The 23,261-nt window shown below is 42.2% G+C and overlaps 1 protein-coding gene across 13 annotated transcripts in view; it reads left to right on the plus strand.

The window, feature by feature from the left end:
• Positions 1 to 23,261, plus strand: part of MORC2 (MORC family CW-type zinc finger 2) — a 61,542-nt gene that overhangs the window by 6,718 nt on the left and 31,563 nt on the right. For 9 of the 13 annotated variants that reach the window (XR_014302497.1, XR_014302498.1, XM_082698012.1 and 6 more), the window contains exons 2-12: positions 2,108 to 2,161; positions 4,032 to 4,066; positions 10,085 to 10,153; positions 10,884 to 10,974; positions 14,248 to 14,356; positions 18,983 to 19,142; positions 19,254 to 19,365; positions 19,864 to 19,989; positions 20,795 to 20,874; positions 21,592 to 21,674; positions 22,255 to 22,340. Coding sequence is in view for 11 of the 13 variants with exons in the window: in XM_082698012.1 (XP_082554138.1) it covers positions 2,108 to 2,161; positions 4,032 to 4,066; positions 10,085 to 10,153; positions 10,884 to 10,974; positions 14,248 to 14,356; positions 18,983 to 19,142; positions 19,254 to 19,365; positions 19,864 to 19,989; positions 20,795 to 20,874; positions 21,592 to 21,674; positions 22,255 to 22,340 (1,005 nt within the window). In the remaining 2 variants the exon portion in view is untranslated. Of the gene's footprint in view, positions 1 to 2,107; positions 2,162 to 4,031; positions 4,067 to 10,084; positions 10,154 to 10,883; positions 10,975 to 11,090; positions 11,402 to 14,247; positions 14,357 to 18,982; positions 19,143 to 19,253; positions 19,366 to 19,863; positions 19,990 to 20,794; positions 20,875 to 21,591; positions 21,675 to 22,254; positions 22,341 to 23,261 lie in introns of those variants that run through there. The other 4 variants (XM_082698007.1, XM_082698008.1, XM_082698004.1 and 1 more) reach the window with 2 other exon arrangements.

The following is a 23,261-nucleotide window of genomic DNA, read 5'->3' on the forward strand; positions in this document are numbered from 1 at the left end:
AGACGGGGGTGGGGGGAGAGAGTGAGCACAGGCAGACAGAATGGCAGGCAGAGGCAGAGGGAGAAGCAGGCTCTCTGCTGAGCAAGGAGCCCGATGTGGGACTCGATCCCAGGACGCTGGAATTATGACCTGAGCCGAAGGCAGCTGCTTAACCAACTGAGCCACCCAGGCATCCCTGTTAGATTTGCTTTTAACTTATATTACCTTTATAAATCACCTTAATTTTCTGACATTTTTCCCTATTTCTTTAACAATCTACAGAATACTTCATTTCTTCCATTGGTAATTTGAAGATTTTAAGATGATTACAGAGGCTTAAATTTTTTAATTAAAGATAATTTTTATGCAGTTTTTTCTCTTAGAAATTATTTTTCTTTTCTTGTAAAATAGTTAAGGATTGGATTTGGTCAGAAGAATTTGAGGTCTGTTTTCTAGGTGAATTGGAGATAAGTTTCTGTTTCTTGCTAAGACATTTGTTGGTGCCACCTTTGGATTAACAGCAGATATATTCACTGATCTCATGGGAGAAAGTTCTTCCTAAAATTCCAAGAATTTTTTTTTTGAACTAGTAGTTTTTAATTCAAATTTTGCTATTATAAAAATTTGTAGGTTAACTTGAGGGTAAACTAGGGTTCTTGGACAGTTCAGTTTTGGGTGTTTGTTTTATAAGCAAATACTTGACAATTTGTTTTTTGTTTTATATGCTGTAGTAAATGATCAGATCCTAGATACTGGTTATTTAATTTCAGTATATTTCATGCTAAATTATCAGAAATTTTCACTTTGTTGGCTGAAATGGTATAAAAAAGTGGGAATAATTTATTTTTGAAAAATTGATGATGGTAATGTATTATTTAGGTTAATGATTTTAATTTTTATCAAAAGTCAGGTTTCTAGATGGACACATCCTAACTTTTATATTGAAAGAGGACTATTCTAGGAAACAGCACAAAATAAGGAGAATGTAAATGGAGAAAGAATTTAAGGATTCATCTTATGCATAAATACCATATTTATTGAGTTCTGAATAACATGGTAATTGTGTATTTACCTAACCCAACTTTGAGCAGCCTCCTGGAAGCTTCCTGTTATCGTCTTCTAATTGTGTGTATACCTAACCCAACTTTGAGCAGCCTCCTGTTATCTTTTTTTTTTAATTAAAAAAAATTTTTTTAATAAACATACAATGTATTTTTAGCCTCAGGGGTACAGGTCTATGAATCGCCAGGTTTACACACTTCACCATAGCACACACCCTCCCTAATGTTCATAACCCCACTCCCCTCTCCCCACCCCCCAAACTCCCCCCCAGCAACCCTCTGTTTTGTGAGATTAAATAAGAGTCTGATGGTTTGTCTCCCTCCCCATCCCATCTTGTTCCATTTATTCTTTTCTTACCCCCCAAACCCCACACATTGCAGCTCTACTTCAGAGAGGTTATCTTCTTAAAAGGGCTATCAGGGACCCTAGGAAGAATACACCAAGCTGTCCTTATAAGAGGAGTCGTGCAAGAAGGTCTTCGATTCCTTTCTTTAACGTGGTGAGGGTTGTTCTTAGCTAGAGTTAAAATGTCAGGAACTAGATTATTCTCTCCTTTCTCCTCACTTTCATTTGGAATATTTTGTTTACAAACTACACAGAAGCAAATGGGTTTTCTTCTTTAACCGATGGATAACATGCAAGTATTGGTAAAGCAAAATGTTAGCAAGGTGTCCATTGCATGCTTAGAGATATGCAGAAACTGATAGCTGGTTAAGGCAATGAAAAATAAAGCACTGACATTTTTCTAGGCACAATATGAGTGGTGAAAAAAAACTGCCTTTAAATCAATAGTATGTATAGGAATCTTAATGCTTCATAGTTGGTTTCTTAATAGAATAAACATGAGTAGATAACAGAACTTGATTAACATTTGAAGGGGTTTAGCAGGATCTTAAAAGGTTCTAATTTGGGGGAAGTTTAGATTTCAGTAGTATAAATTGATAGCACGAATGGGAATTTTTTAGATTTTTTTCCCTAAAAACTAATATTTTATTACCTTGACTTACTAGGTGTCATAGTTAAATTATGTAATTCTTTTGCTGATTCTTAGTATTTATCATTTCAGAACTACTCATGAATTCTTGTTTGGTGCTCTTGCTGAACTGGTTGATAATGCAAGGTATGTAGTCTTTAGGCATACAATCTGTGCTTGAAAACTTCTTGGGTCATTTTGACCTTTGCTTCTGAAGATGTGGGAGGAAGACAATTCTGTAAGCAGCTGTAATTCACTCCTAAGGGGTCTCTTACCCCAGAAGTATTTTTTTTCCCCAGAAGTATTTTTAATAGCATGTTAGTTGATACTTCTAGTTTACTTGGTTGATTTTAATTCATCCATTGCTTTTCCTAAAAATAATGAACTTATGACATCCAAAGTTATCTTCCTTTGTGTATTAGAGCACAATAATTGTAGTGAAATGCAGGGAATTAAGATAGAAACCTAGGAATCAAGTTAATGGGACAGATAAGATCTGATTTAATTTGTGCTCTCAGAACAGTACACCACCTAAAGTCTTTAAAATTATGCCACAGTTAGGTGTGTTCTCAAAATGTGTATTTTAATGTCAGATGACTTCCAAGTGATTGAAGTATCTTGTTAGCAGCTGTGCTTGGAAGAAATTCTTTAGCACTGTGTTACACTGAGCTCTTAGTGATGGAAGTCTATATAAATGTTCCTGTACAGGATTGGAAAGAAGTTTGGGTTGGCTCAAAGATAAATAACAACATCCAAATCAAGATTCTGTTCATTACGAAAATATTATCTCAGAGTTGTTTCTGAATGCAAACATAAAATTCAGACACATTGCTTATTGACCAAGTGTTGATGACTAATAAAGGAAGAGGGTAAGAGTTGCGAGGTTTTTTGTGTGTGTGTGTGTGTGTGTGTTTTTTTTTAGTAGAAGTGCTTTCTAAATGGATCCACAGTTATAATGAGCTTGCCTTTAATTTTCTGTCTGTATATCTATACTATAATCCTGTACCATTATTACTTTCATTGTTATTCACTGGGATTGTTATATGGAAGTGTGCTTGTTAACAGGTTGTTTAATCAGAATACTCCTGTTTTCTTTCAATTCTGGTTGACTCATAATTTTTGTATTCGATTTAAAAATGGTGTAGCTTAATGGAACTATATTTGAACTTGCCACTTGTTAGCTTAGTGAGACCATGGTGTGCTGTGGTAGACTGCCTTTTTGTATATCATATGGTGAACTGGAGATTCCTGGGAGTATGTGTTTCCTGGTCATGCACACTTGTTGCCCATCTGTCTCATATTTGAAACTGTTTTTATGTGTTTGGGAATAAGTACATGTAGAACTGTATGGATTTGAGTGGATTTTTTGCATTTAAAACTTATGAAATTCTCTGTGCCTCATTCTCCTTGCCTGCAGTTGGCAGAGTTGGACTAGATTAGTTTCAAGCCTTTATTTATGACTGAACTTGGATTTCAGCTGATGGTTGATCTAATGGAGTGCCCTAATTTCCTTTCATAAGATTATAGGCTTATCAATTAGTCTGCTGACTGTAATGTATATGCTATGAGACCTGATTTTTCATAGGCTTTGTGGCAGATGATGTTTTTCTTTGTCCTCAGTATCTTGTACATAAGAAAAATGGACAAGTTACATTTTTTATGATGCCTATCAAATTAGTGAGAGAAACATAGTTGTGAGTCATTTTTTAGTGTGTGAAGGCAAATGTTCTTTCATCCTCTAGATATTTTTACTGCGAAATTTGTATTTAAAAGACATATACAGGCCTTATGTGTCATGTGGTTATTTTGAATAATTTAGAGTTTCAGAACTGTTTCACAGACATAAGGGAAGTAGTGTTTCCGAGTGTGAAAGTGTACTTTAATGGATACAGAATTTCTGTGTGACTTCCTAAAAATAGACTCAAAATATTATGCATCCCACTTAAAATACTATATATTTTGATGGTTGATATTTCATATTTTCATTTTCATATGTTCATTTCTTTTAATTTTGCAGAGATGCTGATGCCACCAGAATAGATATTTATGCAGGTAAGTTGGACATCAGTCCTTTCTTCTGATGTTCAGTTCCTTTGAATGCGTTTATTGCTGTGCCTAAGAAGAAACGTCTAAGAGCCTGAGGAGATGGCACAATTACTCCAGGTCATAGGGTAGAAATAGGGCACCTCTAGTCAGGCATGTGATAGAAACCAAGAATATTGGTGTAAGGAAACTAACATGTGGTTCCCAGATCTATAGATCTATCTATTTATTAAATATTTTATTAAATAGAGCGTGAGAGGGAGCACGAATAGGGAGGAGAGGGAGAAGCAGGCTCTCTCCTGAGCAGGCAGCCTGACTCTGTGCTTCATCCGACCCTGGGATCATGACCTGAGGTGAAGACAGATTCTTAACCTACTGAGCCACCCAGGCGCCCCTATAGATCTATTTAGATAGCCACTGAGAGATTTATAGGATGATGGGGTAGAGTAGTGGGGAGTGAAGTGACCAAGTACTGGTGGTTTTACTGGTTTGGATTACTGATTGGTTGATTTTACTGGTACCTGGAGCCAGAAAGAGATTTGTTGGAGGCCGGTTTCTCTCTCTGCAACCTCAGTGAGAGTTGCTGGTGTCATTTGCATAAAACAGTGGATCAAGTGGGTTGGCAGTGGGGTTTGCTGAGGTGGTGTTCTCAGGCAGAGGTGTCAGGTAGGAAGGAGACCTGCTTTGATTGGAATTTATTTTGTTTTTGTAAAGATTTCATTTATTTGAGAGAGAAGGACAGAGAGTGAGTGCATGAGTGGGGTGCAGGGAGAAGCAGAGAGAGAGAGAGAGAGAGGGACAAGCAGACTCTCCATTGAGCAGGGAGCCTGATGCAGGGCTTGATTCCAAGACCCTGAGATCATGATATGAGCCAGAGTCAGATGCTCAACCAACTGAGTGTACCAGACACCCTGGAATTTAAAGATATTAATGGTATCTCCTGTTCTGCTTATTTAATTGGCTCTGTTGTAAATTCTTAGTCATTATCATTGGCTTTTTAAAATTTTAAATCATTGTTTTTAGTTTGCTTCCTGCCTGTTCATTGTTTGTACCAGCATGTTTTTGATCATTTGAATTGCTAGAAATTTGGAAGCAAAATAGAGGAAGATGGCTTTTTTTTTTTTTTTAAGATTTTATTTATTTATTTGAGAGAGAGAGACAGTGAGAGAGAGCATGAGTGAGGAGAAGGTCAGAGGGAGAAGCAGACTCTCCATGGAGCTGGGAGCCCGATGTGGGACTCGATCCTGTGACTCCGGGATCATGACCTGAGCCGAAGGCAATCGTCCAACCAACTGAGCCACCCAGGCATCCCAGAAGATGGCTTTTAAATCCTATTTGGCTAGCATAATATATAGGTCTCTGACAAACTTTTCTAAAGTCTTAAATAACACTGAGAAAAATGAAGTGTTTTTGTGGGAATATACAGTTGTCAAATAACCCATCTTTGTAGACTCATTCATGAATGGGAACAAGCAAACAACTAAGAGACAATTTTCAGAACCTCCAGTGTTACATAATTTTATGAAGAATCTTCCCAGATACGATGAATTTCTCATGCCTGATATACTCGGGAGCAAAGAAGATAATTCAGAACAGCTAAAAATCAGCTATATTGCTTATTCTGAAAGCCTTTTGCTCAAAAGGCTATGCCAAAGTGGTGAAAAATAAGACTTGTTTTATTTTTAGTAGAAAGGAACAGGAACAGGAAAGAAAGGAACAAAGTAAATATCAGGTGTTAGGGATACATCCAGAGGCACAGCAGAAGAGTGTTAAAGATGGTTACTTAAACCCTGTGGCCAAATGGAGGCACCATTCCAAGTCACAGTGTGTATCTTACATCTCAAGTGTACTTTAATGAGTAGCAATTACAGTTACCTCTGAAAGAAATGTTTTAATCCTTGTACAGACGGTAAAGCAGAGAATCAGCCTCTACTCCCAGGTGACGTCGAAAGGACAAATCATAGCTGGGTTTACTTGAAAGAAGTGTTTTAAACACAGATCACCCCTGCCCCCTCCTCCCACCTTTGGTGGTGAATTTCACTACGAAAATTTAATCCTTCACGCTCAGAATACAACAGAACCGTTGGATTTTAATTTAAATGAAAAAGACCCACTGTACATTTATTCTGTGCTCAGTAGTTCTTACTCCTGTTGTGCTTAGGGAAGAGTCCAGAGAGGATGTGATGGGGTCTTTTCTAAGTTCTCATTAGAGAATTTAAGTCTTTAATTGGAGAGACAGTTAGCGCTCTGCAGGTGATTAAAGAACAATAACTTGATCTTGTGGGAACTGTCAAAGCAGTTAAGGATTAAATGGTGTGATAGAAGTACTAAGCACTACAGCATTTTAGAAAAAGACTTGATTTACTCCAAATACCTCCAGATTAGGAATCCTAGCTGAGATGTCCTTAACCTCACACTTTTCTACCTCAGAGCCTTACTAACACATTCAACAGGAGGAATAAAAGCAACTTCATTTTACAAGTACAATGATAGAATTAGTAATATCCTAGTACTGTAAAGTTCTTATTGTCAGGGCACAGGGGAACGTATTTTCCTGTCTCCCATTTGAGATTAGATTGATACTGAACTTGGAAATCCCCTTAAACATCAGATTTAGTTTGACTTCATTAAAAAGTCATGTTTTAAAAGAAGGGTGACAAAGGAACCAGACTGTTAAAGTGCAGAGGTGTTCATTTACTCAAAGCATTCCTGTTTCTGTTAGACAGGGCCAGACAATAATGTGCCTGTCAGAAGTAGACTTGGTATTTTTACTGACTTCTTGACTTCCTTGGATCGGCAATGCCATTCCTCAAAGATCCCCTCTGTGATGCTAGTAAGTAGAAAATTAGAGCACATGTAACTGAAGTGAACACTACTCAGATTGCAAAAGAATAATGAAGAGCTTGGATTTCATTTTATTAACAACTTCTGTTAAGGACAATATTTTCTCATCTCTGACCTTTGACTTACGAGTTCCATTTTACATTTCTTCTGCTTCTTTCTGTCTCCTCTCCAGTGGGAGTTAGATGATCAGATGTCAGGCTAATTTGGAAAGCCAGACTTGGCCATCCTGGGGAGAGTTTAGATGTGCATCCTTCCAAACCCATTCTGATAATCTTATTTAGCTGCTACCAGGATCTGAAGCACAACTGTAAAGAGGGCAGTTCCAAGACATTTGATGGGAGTGGGGGCATAAATCCTGCAGCTCTAGATTCTCTAGTCTCTCCTCTCTCTAGAACTCCCCTTCCTTCATCAAAATCCTTTGCTTGGAGGCTTCAGATAACAGTTGACTGATAGAAGTGAATATCAGGTATTAGGAATACATCTCTAACTGGTGGGATGTCTGGGGAGATAGTTTTGAGTAGGGAAACCTTCTGGTTCTTGATGCTCTAGCTTAGTGCTTCTCACAGAGTGGTCCATTGATGGATAGCATCAGCATCCCCTGGGAGCATTTTAAAATGCAAATTCTCAGATGCCTTCTTAGACCCACACAGACTTTCTGGGGTAGAGCCCAGAATCTGTATTTTTAACAAGCTCTTCAGTTGATTCTTATGCACACTTCATTTTGCTCTACCTTACTCTTAATTTCCTGCTTAAACCCTTCTACTTAACTGATTTGCTACAGACAGTAGCATCTGTTGGACTGTAAGCTCAATGAAGGCAGTGATCATATCTGCATTATTTACTGCTGTCTTCATCATAGAGCCTGGAACAGAGAAGTGCTCAGTAAATTGAACAGGTGATCAGGATAAGCATTGTAACCAGGTGTTGATGTGACATTGCCTATTTACAAAGTTGAAGAAGTGACTGAAGAAGTTAGCTAGTCTCTTGGTCTTGAGGCAGTCTTGCAGAGGATCATGTGCTCTTGGGTACTACTAGCTGCTTACAGACTGTTGATCACTATGTGGCCAGGAGATCCTCCATTAGTGGATCTCTTACCCTTGTAAACCATCTGAAATATCTTTAAATGAAATCCTAGAACAAGAAAGGGATCTCAGGGGGCGCCTGGGTGGCTCAGTGGATTAAAGCCTCTGCCTTTGGCTCGGGTCATGATCCCAGGATCCTGGGATTGAGCCCCACATCGGGCTTTCTGCTCAGCGGGGAGCCTGCTTCCTCCTTTCTCTGCCTGCCTCTCTGCCTACTTGTGATCTCTGTCTGTCAAATAAATAAAATCTTTAAAAAAAGAAAGGGATCTCAGACCCACTGTTAAGTGATGATTATGTGCCTAACAAACACAAGGGCCTAGAAGTAATTTCCTATACAGTTTTCAAGGAGTGCCACTTGGCTTGAACCATTCTGGATCCCAAAGCAGAATCTTCATGTGTGTTTTATGGCTGAAGTGTACAACAAATGGCTCTTGGCTAGATTTAGAACACTTATTTTACCATACTCTGTATCTGACCTAGTTTGAGTCTTCATGTTATACTTCGCTTCCTCCAGAAGGAAACGTTGGAAGCCTCTTTGCACTTTTCTTGCGCTTGCTCATGCTTACTAGATCTCACTTGGATTCTCCACGCTGATAAGAGGCACGGCCATAAGGAGAAATGTTCTTATCTACCCGTAATACTTACAGGAAGGTCCTTGCTCTTGAACTCAAGAAGCACTTGTCATTAATGTTTCAGCAAAGTCAGCTTCCTGAACACGTTGTGATACTTGAAAATCTGTGGTTTATAATACTTTTGAATAGCATTTTAAATTACACTAGTCCATTTAATACAAGGTGGTTATGACTCACTGAATCTTTAGGACAAAGAGTATTTTAAACTGGGATTCCTCAGCTTAAAGTTGGTGAACCACAGCTTACAGAGACAAAAAAGTATTCAGGAATTAGGCTCTAAAGCAGCCTTGGGTTTGTCCCTGTAGTACTTTACTAATACCTCTTGCCTTTTAGTAGAAGTGCTCTCCTGATTCCAAGGCCTGTGCTGTTCCTCCTTTGTCACATTATCTTTATCATTGGTTATAGGCACCTTGAAAACTCCAGTATCACCCCCTTCCCAATTTGGGAATCTATTCTTTAGTGTTTGTGACATGTTTAGACCCAGACTACTTTGAGTAACCACCTGCTGCTGCAGAAGACAGTTACTGAAAGAAGAGGTTCTTGCACCCACTGAAATGGCAGCCAGGTTGTTCCCCTCCTGTCAACCGGGAAGCCCTGCCATGGTTGCACTATCAAAGGACTTAATCCTCTTGTCAAAAGACTATTCCTCCTCCTAGTCAAGCAAGTCCAACTGGGACCAGGCAGCTCTCACTGCATCTTGTGCCATCTCATTTCTAGGTTAGGGAGCCATTTCAAGGACCCGTTGCAAGCAGAGGATGTGGCAATGAGTACAGATACCCCAGAAACTCAAGTTAGTCTGGGGATAGTCATACACAGACATAGCAATTTCTGTGGCTAGTAACTGCCACCACTGTACCCACAGCATGTCTGGCTTGATAACATTGTCTGAAGGCTACTCCAGATTTAACCCACGAAGAAGATGGCCCTGTTGAATTTGAGCAATGTTGACAATGTACAATGTGTAGTAGTTGGAGTGCTTGGGACCCATGGCAGAGGGCAGAGGTGGAAGTAATCCAGGTAGAGAGAGACAGTAAGATGATTGAGGCTTTTATGAAATAGATGCATGTTCGGGCGTGCCTGGGTGACTCAGACAGTGGGCTCAGGTCATGACCTCAGAGTCCTGGTATCAATCCCTGAGTTGGGCTCCCTGCTTGGTGGTTAGTCTAGTGGATCAGGTATCCTGCCTTCAAAGAGTCTTGTCAGTCTTTGTCATTAACTAGAAAACATTGGAGAACATTTGATAGTAATGCCCACCCTCAAGGGCCCTGACATTTACCTTACACTAGCTAGGGCTATTAGAAGGAGGAGCTAGGTTTGTCTTAACCTTTTTGGGTCAAATGTCACACTGATCTACCTTCTGACCTTACGCATGTTTCCACCCTCTGGTGGAACTACCATTGGTAATTCCTGGTAGGTAATTATCTGGTAGGTAGGTAACTACCCAGTAATGGCAACCACTTCTTTTACAGAAAGGCGAGAGGACCTTCGAGGAGGATTTATGCTTTGCTTTTTGGATGATGGAGCAGGAATGGATCCAAGTAAGTGATGAGATGATTTTTTTTTTTTTTTTAAGATTTTAGTTATTTATTTGAGAGAGAGACAGTGAGAGAGAGCATGAGCAAGGAGGAGGTCAGAGGGAGAAGCAGACTCCCCGTGGAGCTGGGAGCCTGATGCAGGGCTTGATCCCGGGACTCTGGGATCATGACCCGAGCCGAAGGCAGTCGTCCAACCAACTGAGCCACCCAGGCGTCCCAGAGATGATTTCTTATTTTGGGGAGGATGTAACTCTTTTTACTAAATACTTACTGTGTTGTTTTTCTGTTGCCTTACTGTTGTGACTAGAAGATACACCTGGAGAGAGAGAGGTCTGTTGTAACATCTCAGGCTTAATTCCACTAATGGATTTGCCAGGTCTTGTCCTAGCATGGTAGATAGGATCTGAATGGCAGCCTGAAGTCAGTCAGATTACCCGTCTCTTGACATTGTATTTATCAGCTTGCACAACATCTTGGAGCAGGAACTACAGAGGCCTCCCTCAGCCTTCATACATACCATGTTCTGGTAATAGAATAAGGGCATAGTGATGGTGGTACTGACAGGCCAGTCAGAGGTTGTTTCCATTTGCCTCATGGTTCTGAATTTCCTTGGAAGGTGGTTTTAGTAGACACACAGCCCTGCTTAGATTTAGCTAGGCTCAGACCTTTGATTTTTGAGGATCCTGGGGAAGAAATGTTAATGCTTTCACTTTCTTTGTACCTGTGACTTCAGGTGATGCTGCCAGTGTGATCCAGTTTGGGAAGTCGGCCAAGCGAACACCTGAGTCCACCCAGATTGGGCAGTATGGGAATGGGTTAAAATCGTAAGTATACTAGAAGCCCGTCATAGGACTCAGTACAGAATTAAGCAACATTGCCCTGCTGCTGTCCAGTGAAAACTTTTCTGTTCCTTATCCTTATAGAGCAGAAGAAAGGTTGGAAAGAAGTAGTAGTTTGGGAGCTTAGCAACTGCTGTACAGCCAGGTTTTCTTTACAGATTGAAAGAATGAACATCCTAAACCATTTGGGGTGAGAGAAACAAACTGTAGGTTTCTCTTGACAGTGTGCTGTGGAATTACATCTCTCCTCCTGATGAAAATTCTTATTTTTACCCTTTGGTTTGAGGATGCAAGTGGTTGTTTTGTGGGGTTAGGATGTATCTGAGATGCTAAAGGGGTTGCTTCATGGCATTGCAGTGTTTCCTGATCACCCGCCACATGTCATGCTTTGACCAGGCATTGGGGATCCAGGGTGAGTAATGGATATCTGAATCCTCCCTCTCAGAGGACATGGTCTCCACTTCTGTGTCCTGCTGTCTTCAGATCCCTTGGGACTTCTTTCTCAGCCCTTGGTTCCCAATTGTTTGGTGTTTGGAATGTGTTGTTCTGGTTTTGAGTGAAGCCCCAAGAGAAAGGTTTCTATTTCTGAAATGCTCACTTCCAGCTGTACATACCTTTGGATGGAATAAGATTTAGTGGAATTGGAATTTGTACAAATGGAATTCTGAGTCACATTTCCAGTCTTGCTGTGGAAACGTGTTGTTTTGTTCGAGAGAGGGTGGTGCTTTGGTCAGTCAGCAGTATCAGTTGTCCCTCGCATGCAGCATGCTTTGGCAAGGAAAGAGAGTGCTTCCAAAGACATCGGGGACATGGTACCTGGACTATTTGTCTTTCAGGGGAGAAACCAAATGGTAGTAACAAGTTCTTACCATGTGCCAGGCACTTTGCTAAAAATTTTACTTGAATGATCTTATTTATTCCTTCTATTCTTATTTATTCTCATTTTCCAATGAGGAAATTGAGATTTATGGGGATGAAGTGATTTGCCCAGAGGTATAAAAGTGTAGCCCAAGGTATAAAAATATAAAAATTTTATATCTTATAAAAGGTATAAAAGTGTAGCCCAAGTGTAGAGCTGAGATATGAACCAGGTCATTTTGACTGCAGAGCTGGAGCGGTTACCCATCTCACTTCAGTCATACAAATTAAAATTCAGATCTCACCTCAGCCACTCAATTATTTCTCTGAGCTTTAGCATCCTTTTTGTAAATTGAGATTATAAATACGTGCTAAGTAAGTTAAGGATTAAATGCTCTTATTGCCTTGAGAGCCTTAGACTAGTTTCTGGATTCTTACTTTATTTCTCCTTTGATCTTTCCATGGCAGATTCCTGGTCTGAATAGCTAGAGCTATTCAGCTAGGGTAGGGCCTAGGAGTCTCTAGGTAGGTTCCCCATTGTTCTGGTGCTGGTGCCCTAAATCCCAATAACTGAGGTCTCTTAGTGTCAGTGTGAAAGAAATCCTGACTTCCCATCTGGATTGTAGTCCAGTCTCCTTCTACCTGATCTTAGCAGGTTTGTGGCCTCAGGCAAGCTCTTTCATGTCTCTGCATATGTGTTTTCTAATCTAGAAAATGCAGTTCTGTTCTCTGACATTCTACCTTACAGAGCAAGTTTGAGGAGCAAACAAAATAGGACTCTAACGGTGCTTAGAAGACTGGGAAGTTGCAAGTGTTATCATTAACATATTTTAGTAGACTGAGTTTTATAAAGGATGCATTCAGTTGGAGCCATCTAGTGTTGAGAGTGTATTTATTTTGAAACCAATTCAGAAGTTGAGAAAGAGTTTCAGAAGGGAGTGATTTGTGGTGAGAATAGGGCTGAGAAGCAAGGAAGCCAGCAGAGAGCAGAGAGGTGGCATTTTTGGGGTGGTTGTTCTTAGCTCCAAGGTCAGGATCAAAGAGAGAATAAAGTGAGAGTTTTTGCCAAATTAGGGCAAGAGCAAGCTTTGACAGAAGGGAAGGTAATATGCCTCATTTTGCTATCCGTAAGCTTCAGGGGAGAAGGAGGAGGGCTGTGAAATCTGTCAGAGGAAGTAGCATTGCCAGCATCTTGGGAACTGGAGGAGGAGAAAGAGAACTTGGCAGCCCCCAGGGTGTCTCTGGATAGTGTCCTGGGCGTTTTCCTGAGCATTTGGGGAAATGGGACATGGCATTCATTTGTGTGTTTGGCATGCCAGCCTGGTTTGTATTTGTATGTAGAAGAAAGTAATGAGGCTTCCCACTGCCATCTCCTCCCTAGGGTATTATGAAGACTAATGAGATAATAGCCATAAAGCCCCAGAAGCTGCTTCGAAGAAAGGAGTTAAACAGCCCCATTGTTCAGTGGGCAATGAACTGTTGGAACTTCTGCCTTGTTCCTGTTGCCCAGAAAGGCCTGTCCTTGCCTGCACCTCACTTGATTTAATGTGGCTAAACAGAGGAAGGAAGCAGTTGATTCCATTTAGACTTTCGCCTTGTGGAACTCAGCCTCAAGGCACATTTCCCAGAAACCAGTTGCATCTAAGAGCAGGGACCGCCTATAATGAATTTGAAGTGGCAAAACCATTTTGAGAGAGAAGATGGTTGAGATTATAGGATATGAACCAATTATAGGCCTCCTTAAAAACTATGATTAAGAATTATATTGTGTTTGGTTAGCCCCTGTATTTGGTTTAGCCTTAGGATCATACCGTTTTTTTGTGTTTGTTTTGTTTTGTTTTGTTTTTTGAGGACTTAGTGAGTGTAGATTGTGGGCTGTGCCCTAATTGGTGCTGCCATTTGATGAGTGAATGAGAAGGAATTTGTGTCAACAAAGGAAGGACCAGATGGGAACTGGATGTGGTCAGCATGGAAGATGATGTGTTGAAGGTATTAGTTCCTGGAGGGAAATTGGATGGTGGCACAGAGAGTACAGCAGCCCTTGTGTAGCTGAGATGAACCTGGTGCATGGGCAGCAGGGGTTACTTGCTGTTGTGGCAGCGGGTCAGGAGTTAAACTTGGGGCTGGTGATCTGTGGTGAATGTGCCCTAGAAGGGTAGTGAGGAAGCCTTCTTTGGAGGGTAAGTGGGGTCATGCTAATTGTGAGGAATGATGAAGGCTTATGTAAGAGCAGAGGGAATGAGGACTGTGGACCTCATCTCAGGGTCCTGTGAGGAAGGGAGGTCTTGAGGAGAGCTTTCCAAAGGCAGTTTCAGTCATGTCCAGAGGGTGAATTCGCTCTTTTTTTCAGGTGAGTTTTTGAATCCCTGGGAGAATAACCCATTTGTGCTTTCCTTTCAGGGGCTCAATGCGCATCGGGAAGGATTTTATACTCTTCACTAAGAAGGAAGACACCATGACCTGCCTCTTTTTGTCTCGGACCTTTCATGAGGAAGAAGGCATTGATGAAGTAGGTCCTTTCCTCATGGTTTGAGTCATCATTTCACATTTCCTGGGTCTGCCTAGGTTATTTGCCATGCTGTGCTTATTGGGTTTACAGGATTGCAGCCAAGCTCCTTGTGGGATTATCTGTTTGGATTAACTTGTTGAGGGGTTAGGCAGACTTCTTAGTGCGAGAGGAGTTAAAAATTTCAAAGCTTTAACCCTACAACCCAGCAATCACACTATGGGGTATTTACCCTAAAGCTACAAATGTAGTGATCTGAAGGGACACATGTACCTGAATGTTTATAGCAGCAGTGTCCATAATAGCCAAACTATGGAAAGAACCTAGATGTCCATCAACAGATGAATGAATAAAGAAGATGTGGTATGTGTGTGTGTGTACGTATATGTACACACACACACACACACACACACACACACACAGGAATACTATGCAGCCATCAAAAGAAATGAAATCTTCTCTTTTGCAAGAGAACTAGAGGGTATTATGCTGAGCGAAATAAGTCAGTTAGAGAAAGACAATTATCATATGATCTCTCTGATACGAGGAATTTGAGAGGTGGGGCAGGGGTTGACATAGGGAAGGAAAAAATGAAACAAGATGGGATCAGGAGCGAGACAAACCATAAGAGACTCTTACTCTCACAAAACAAACTGAGGGTTGCTGGGGGATTGGGGTGTAGGGATAGGGCAGCTGGGTTATAGACATGGGGGAGGGTATATGCTATGGTGAGTGCTGTGAAATGTGTAAGCCTGATGATCCACAGACCTGTACCCCTGGGGCAAATAATACATTATATGTTAATAAAAATAAAAATGAAAAATAAAGAAAAAAATCTCAAAGCTTTAGAGAATAGTTGTCCTGTTTCCGAGAATGAGGCCATCAAATGGCAGGAACCAAGAGTTGGATTTGTAACTTCTCTAGACCTACAGCCTGAATTTAGTCTGTTGGGGTGTCAGTATGAAGAGTTGTTTTATCAAGGGGAATGTTTTGGCTTCTTGACTATGGGTGGAGAGCACAACCTGCAGTAATAATAAGAACTTATAATAGGAGCAGCACTGTCTTTCTCATATGATGGTGATTTTGTGAAATGTGCTATGATTATATTTTCCTTTTTAAGAAATTTGTTGCTTTAATGGTCTATATCAGAAGGTACAAGTCAGATATCTGTGGGGCCTGGGCAGGTAATGAAGCAGGAAAGTATATTGAAACCATCATGGTAAGTTCTTTGCTAAATGACAGATGACACTTAGCCCCAGCTCATCATGCTATGCTGGAAAGAAGTCCTAATGAATCTAGAGTATTCTGATTTTAAAACATTAATTAGTTAATTATTAAGCTAAACACATGCTCGGTTGAGTCTCTTTGTGGCCTCGCGGTTAAGACATCTACCGAGCTCGTCTGGTGAGGTATGTGCTTCCTCGCCAGAGAGGAGATCAGAGACTAGTCTGCCCAGCCTCAGTCTGGACTCTTTCTCCTTTCATGTGTGAGAAACGGTGGCCAGAGCTGTAAGAAGGGACTGAGAGAGTCTGCAGACAGAAATCCTGAGATAGGTGAATTTAGTTAGGGTTTCAATCTCTCTTAGTTAGCTGTGATTTAATTTGTGCTGGCCCTATTAGATGTGAGCTTAAATCATAACAAATTAGTTCATGGTGGGAATGAAAGGCTGTTTTTTCCTACCACCTTTACTTGGCAAGCCAGTGGATTTGTTTGCCTTTTTGGTGCACAGTGTCAGTTCATCCATCATACATGCAGTGAGAGAAGTGCTATAGCTGGAATGAACAGGTTCCTGGGAGAAGGGAGGGCAGGAGAACTTTTGCCCAGGCTGTGGTTTTCAGGAATGTTTCCTGATGGACTGTGGGTAGTGAGAGGAAGGTGGTCAAGTCCATGGAAGTAGCCTGTTGAAGGCCCTGAGGGCTGGTGAGGGCTGTGGGATCGGACTTGACAGAGGGGCTACCTGAAGAAAGGTGGTGGCCTCTGGAGAGCAGGAGGGATAGGTCAGGTTTGATCTTTTAAGTAAAGGTGGTGTGGCAGTATCAGATTCTCTTTTAAAAGGATCAGTTTTGTGGGGCACCTGGGTGGCTCAGAATGTTAAGGATCTGACTCTCGATTTTACCTCACGTCAAGATCTCAGGCTCCTGGGATTGAGCCTCCATTGGGCTATGCCCAGTGCATAGCCTGCTTTAGATTCTCTCTCTCCCTTTCCTCCTCCCTGCCTGCTCTCACTCTCAAAAAAAAAAAAAGAAGAAGAAGAAGAGGAGAGAAAGACAGGTGTTGGAGTAGATTGGTCGAGATTCCCTAGCTGTGTGTGGCCTGGCAGGAACGAAGCATCCTTTAAGCATGCGAGGCCCACAAATCTGGTGTTTGATTAGTGGAGAGAGGAAGGAAGGTCATGAATGATGTTGGTTCTGGTGTGGCTGCTGGGGCATGATGTCGGCTGTTTAGAGCTGGTAAAGAATGAGAGTGGCGCCGTGCTCTTTGGTGAAGAGTGTAAGTTCCCCTGGACATGAAAAGTTAAGTCTGGGTCGTGAGCTTCTGGGGAGGCCTGGGCTCTGGGATCCTTGGTAGCAGATGAGCTCACCTAAAGTGGTGTACACAGTGAGAGGAGGACCTGGGATCTCAGATGCTCTTCTCCAGGGAGAGGACAAGGTGGCACAAGAGACAGGAATGAGGAGATATGTAGGAGGAAAATTAGGAGACTGGTGACATTGAAATTAAAGAAGTGTTCAGATGACTGGGATAGGTGCCAGTGGAAGTATATGCTGTTTAAAGTAATGCTGTTGTGAAATTAAAATAATTTGAATAGAATAAAAAAAAATAAAGTAATGCTGTTGTCACCTGGGCTGTTGTGAAGAATGGGGGTTGCAGAGTCAGGTATAGATTCATAGAACACAAATGGAACTCAGTTCCTTGGGTGAAAAAGCTAGGTTGAATTTTTTTCCTTACTTGGTGCTAGAAGGTCACTATTTTGGATTGTACTCTAGCACAAACTCAGCCAAGATTTCAAAATAAGATCATTTTCTACTGAGTAGGAATGTGTCCAAACGAGCTCTAGGGATGAATACCATTAGGAATAAAGGTTCTTAGAAAACAGTAAAATGTCTCAGAACCCTTAACAGTAAGTGTCACCCTGACACTTCTTAAAATATAGAACCCCTTTATTCTCAGAGTAGGCCGTTTGATTTGAACCTTCGAGGTGGCTGAGACTGGTTTGCTTTACAGAGGGAATCAAATGTCAGCTATCCACAGGGCTCCTGGGTACCTGGCTGAGAGAGGAGCCACGTCTAAAGTGGTGTGGCACTCGAGGGTGGGGTTTTAGAAGAAAGAGGAGGATTTTTTCCCTCCAGTTTTATTGAAGTTTAATTGACGAAGGTAGGATTTTTAAAAACATAAGATTAAATTCCATAGTATGAAAAAGTATATTAAAATACAGGTACAGGGCACCTGGGTGGCTCTGTGGGTTAAGCCTCTGGCTCAGGTCATGATCCCAGGGTTCTGGGATGGAGGCCCACATCAGGCCCTCTGCTCAGCAGGGAGCCTGCTTCCTGTTCTCTCTCTGCCTGCCTCTCTGCCTACTTGTGATCTCTCTGTCAAATAAATAAAATCTTTTTAAAAATGCAGGTACAGTTGAGAGGATAATTACAAAGTGAACACCTAGGTAACTGTCCTAATAGACTGATACTAGAAGCCCCCAGTGTGTCCCCTCACTAGCTGCATTCCTTACTGCACCTCTGAAGGAACCACCTTCAGGTAACTTTTGTAATGATTATTTCCTTGTTCTCTATATAGTTTTGGCACCTGTGTTGTGTATGCATTCTTGAATAGTTTAGTTTTGTCTATTTTATGTTTATGTAAGTGGGCTCATACCATAAGATTGATTTTTTTTTTCTATTTTGTCTTTTTCATGTAACAATTTTTTGTTATTTTTGTTTTAGTAGGGGGAGGGGCAGGGAAAGAAAGAATCTCAAGCAGGCTTTATGCCCAGCTCAGAGCCCAACATGGGGCTTGATCTCACAACCCTGAGATCATAACCTGAGTCAAAATCAGGAGTCAGACACTTAACCAACTGAGCCAACCAGTCGCCCCTCACATAGCATTGTTTTTGAGATCCATCCATGTTGATGCTAATAGCTGTTAGTTTGTTCATTGTCATTACTACACACTACTCCATTGTATAAATATATGATAGTATAATTTATCCATTCTAAATTGGTTGCTGGTACATATATACAGGACACACTGCCAGGTTCTGGAGTGGAATTGCTGAGTTGTATGTTTATAGGTATCTTCAGATTCACTAGATAAGTACAGATATCTTTTCAGTAGTAGAAAGAGTAGAATTAACACCAAATTAGGAGAATGGCCAGGGCCATCCCAAGCAGGGAACTGACCGTGCAAAGACCTCCAGGGCATAAATCAGCATATCCCAGAGGACCTAGTGCTGTGAGGCTGAGTCTTGGAAAGGGCAGAAGTCAGAGAGCCTCTGATGTCAGGCTACAAAGCTTGGATCTCTCCTCTGGGGCAGTGGGGCAGTGTGGAGCCACTGTGGAGAGGGACAAGATGAGGGGTACATTTTGAGGGAGGCTGTTCTGGGTCTTCCATCAGTGTCTGCCTGTGCTTTCTCCAAAGGTGATAGTCCCATTACCCACCTGGAATGCTCGGACCCGGGAACCTGTCACAGACAATGTGGAGAAGTTTGCCATTGAGACAGAGCTCATCTACAAGTATTCTCCCTTCCGCAATGAAGAGGAAGTTATGACTCAATTCATGAAGATTCCTGGGGACAGTGGTAAGTAGGATTGAGCCTACAGTCCCTAGAATCTAGGAGTTCCAGAGCCATGAATGGTGTGGGGATGGGCAGGTGGCGCCTAGCAGGACAAAAGGAGGATTTCTTTCCCAGGAACACTGGTGATCATCTTCAATCTCAAACTCATGGATAATGGAGAGCCAGAGCTAGACATAATCTCAAATCCAAGAGATATCCAGATGGCAGAAACTTCCCCAGAGGGCACGTGAGTATGGCTGAGAAGGGAGGGAAGTCTTGGAACTGGTGTTCATTTTCTCAGGGAGAAAGCTCAGGAGGTGAGTTTAGCGAAAGGGGGAGAGGGAGCTCATTCTCTGAATTTCCCAGTATTGGAGTTGATGAAGCTGAGTACTCCATATTTTCTTACCACAAGCAGGACGAATAGGACAGCAGCTCCACAGCTAAGCCAAAAGAAAAGATTAATTATCTCTTGCCCTGACTCCTTGATTTGGAAACAGCCTTAGAGGTGGGGGAGGATTTGCTGGGTCTTTGGTGGGGCCTGTGGTAGGGCTGGGTCAGGTGTCTGTGGAGTGCCTATGCTGGGGATTTGAGGGGTGTGCATCCCACACTGAGGGAGCAGCCCTTCAGGGTGGTGAGAAAATCCAGGATATGAAGTGGAGGGTTTGCAGAGAGGCTGTCTTGCCATTTCTTTGGCCAAGCTGGTTGTGGGTGGGTGATAGCACTCTTCCATTCCTGCCACCTCTAGGAAGCCAGAGCGGCGCTCCTTCCGTGCCTATGCTGCTGTGCTCTATATTGATCCCCGGATGCGGATCTTCATCCATGGGCACAAGGTGCAGACCAAGAGGCTCTCCTGCTGCCTATATAAGCCCAGGTAGGGGCCTGCCCACCCTGGTCCGCTGTTCCCTTCAGCATGGGAATGGGGCTGTGGCTGTATTTCTTATGGGCATTGTTGGGGTGATGGTAGGCGTGATGATGATAAGAGGCCCTGACAGTGTTGACTGCATTTGGGCCTTTAAGCTCCTTGTGATTTACTGCATAGAAACTTCTAAGTGTTGAGGAGGGGGCACAGATGGCTGGTGACCTGTGAAGATTGGCTGTTGAAGCTTTCTGAGTGTGAGTTCTATGACATGGAGGGTGCCCTACCTGGCACAATGAACTGAGCCTCTCAGCTTTAGGGCCAAGGGACCTTGAGATACTACACAGGAGAGAGCAAAGGCCCTGGCTGATTGCTGAGATTTGTTTCTTCTGTGGGATTATTGACACATCTGGTGAGTAGTGAGGTTGCTTATCAAAGATGGAGCAAGGGGAAAGTGGAATAAGGAGTTGAGGATTTTGCTAAACTAAGTTTTTGTTTTTGTTTTGTTGGGTTTTTTTGAGAGAATGAGTGAGAGAGAGCACGAGACGGGAGAGGGTCAGAGAGAGAAGCAGACTCTTCACTGAGCAGGGAGGCCTATGTGGGACTTGATACTGGGACTCCAGGATCATGACCTGAGCTAAAGGCAGTCGCTTAACGAACTGAACCAACCAGGCGCCCTAAAATAAGTTTGTTTTTGACTCATCATGAATATAGTGCAGCTTGGAAGGAAGCAGGAACGGCAGGGTGCTTCTTGAGTTGCACAGGTTGCTGCCCTACCCTGCTGCTGCTTGGGTGTTCAGGTTGCTTTTTCCCCCTTCAGGATGTACAAGTACACATCAAGCCGTTTCAAGACTCGCGCAGAGCAGGAGGTGAAGAAAGCTGAGCATGTAGCGCGGATTGGTAATGTGCACTCCCTGCCCCCTGGGCAGGAGGTGGGATCAGGTTGGGGTTGTCTGGGGGATACTTCTGGCCAAAGCAGGATCCAAAAAAAGCTCTGTCTAGCTAGCACCCAGGGGCAGGCTCTTCTGAACCACTGGTCTAGTTCCTCTTGCACCCCTCCCCTTGCATGCCAATCCTCTCAGCATATTTTCCCCCAGACTCTACTTTATCAGCCATTTTTAGGGACTTACCTAAAATAGCACCAACTCCTTGATTTGCCCAGAGTGAAGAATCTCACACTTTCCTTTGGCCCAAATACTTGTGAAATTAGTTTTCCTGACTCCAGGGCAAAAATCTCAAGGTTTCTCATGGTGATGGGGCTTCTTGGCAGCTTGATGGAGAGTGATTGGCTGAGGACTTTGATGCCTTCCAGCTCCTGCTGAGGATGTAACTCTGGTTGCCTTGGGCAGTTTTTGACCTGTTCTGGTTAGTTTGTAAAGTTAAAAAAAATGTCTAAAGTATAAATAGTGCCTGTTTTGTTTGAGGCCTCCAAACAAAAGGATTTCCCATTTTGTATTGACTCTGCATTCAAGGCAGGGAGGTTGGAGGCAGCTCTTTTGTTCCTTTGCAGTGTACATACATCTTGCCCAGTAGGTACTGCACTGTGGGATTCAGGAAGGATGACTAAGAGTTTTTGAACCTTTGTATTCTTTAATCATGGCTTCTTCTGGATTTTAGCTGAGGAGAAGGCACGGGAGGCAGAGAGCAAAGCTCGGACCTTAGAAGTTCGCCTAGGTGGAGACCTCACGCGGGACTCCAGGGTAAGGCCCCACATCTGAGCAGCTATTGTCTAACATTTCTTTTTGTCGTTGTTGTTGTCTAACATTTCTGGCATTAGGATCCCAGAGCTGGCCTGGCTCAGCCCCAAGCTAGTTGTGAACCCCTCGCCCTAAACCTGCAAAATGGGACATTAAGATGTTTCCATAATCATTATTGAACACACTGTATGGCAGAATCTTGGCTAATCATTTCAACATCCTAACGACAATATGGAGTGGCCACTGTTAGTATTCTCAGTTTATAGAAAGGGAGATTGAAGTGAAGATGGTCACTTGCCCCAGGTCACATACCTGAAGGGGTCTGAGCAGTTCTTTACCCCTCTGTCTGACACTATTATTTCAGTTGGGGGTGTTTCCTCCTTCATTTCAGCCTGGTCAGGTAAAGCACAGCTTTTGAGTTTGTCCCCAATAAGGTCATTTTTTCTGTAGAAAAGAAGTAAATCTCTAAGTGTGGTTCTGAATCCATGTGATTTAAACAGAAGTTTCAGATGGTGATTATAATATTGCCTGCTATGGCCCACAGCACCTCCTCCCCTCACTTGGTGCCAACGTATGTTTCCAGGTGATGTTGCGGCAGGTCCAGAACACAGCCATTACCTTGCGCAGAGAAGCAGATGTCAAGAAACGGATCAAGGAAGCCAAGCAACGGTGAGTGCCAGGGCTGGCTTTTGTGGGTGTTTTGTTTTTAAGTTTTATTTATTTATTTATTTGCCAGAGAGAAAGAGTGCGAACACACACAAGCAGGGGGAGTGGTAGGCAGGGGGAGAAGCAGGCTCCCTGAGCAAGGAGCCCATGTACAGGGCTTGATCCCAAGGACCCTAGCTGTAGGCAGCCACTTAACCAACTGAGCCACCCAGGTGTCCCTGGCTTTTTGTTTTTTAAAATTATGTAACGTTTGTACTCAGTATTGGCAATTAAAGAGCTTCAGGAATCCTCCCCACCTTGTGAGTTTGCTGTTCTATTACAAAGGTTGCTTTGAGAGAGCCAGTGATGTTGTGGTCCCAAATGCTTGTCAGTGCCCACTGTAGGTTTTCTCCTGAGGTAGGAAAAGTCAGGGCAGGGCCTATCCCTGGAATAGAACATCAGACCTTCCTTCCTGGCCATTCCCATTCCTCCCTCTGTTTTTTCTTTTTTTTTCTCTCTCTCTTCCTTCCTTCTCCCTCCTTTTTTCTCTTCATTTTTTCTTTTTTCTCTTTTTCATTTAAAGGATATATATATATATCCTTTAAATATATATATTTAATAATATATATCATATATAAGTATATATATTATATGTAGATACATCATATATATATGATGCTAATTATACAAAACTTGTAATACACAGACCATTTTTAGAAATACCATCTTAAAACTCCTTTATATTAGTACCTTCTGGTACTATTTACTCTTAATATTTTATCCCGGGTTAAAATATGGAGTAATGTTGTAGATTGAGTTTTGGAGAATGGGCACTTTCCCTAGCTCATTAGGTTATCTCCATATCCCGTTTTATGTCTGGAGCTTCTCGGAACTCTGGTCTTAGAATTCCCAAGTTGCTGTTTCTTGGCCTTCCTGCCACAAGCA

The sequence above is a fragment of the Mustela nivalis genome (assembly GCF_964662115.1).
Source record: "Mustela nivalis genome assembly, chromosome: 14".
NCBI lineage: Eukaryota > Metazoa > Chordata > Mammalia > Carnivora > Mustelidae > Mustela > Mustela nivalis.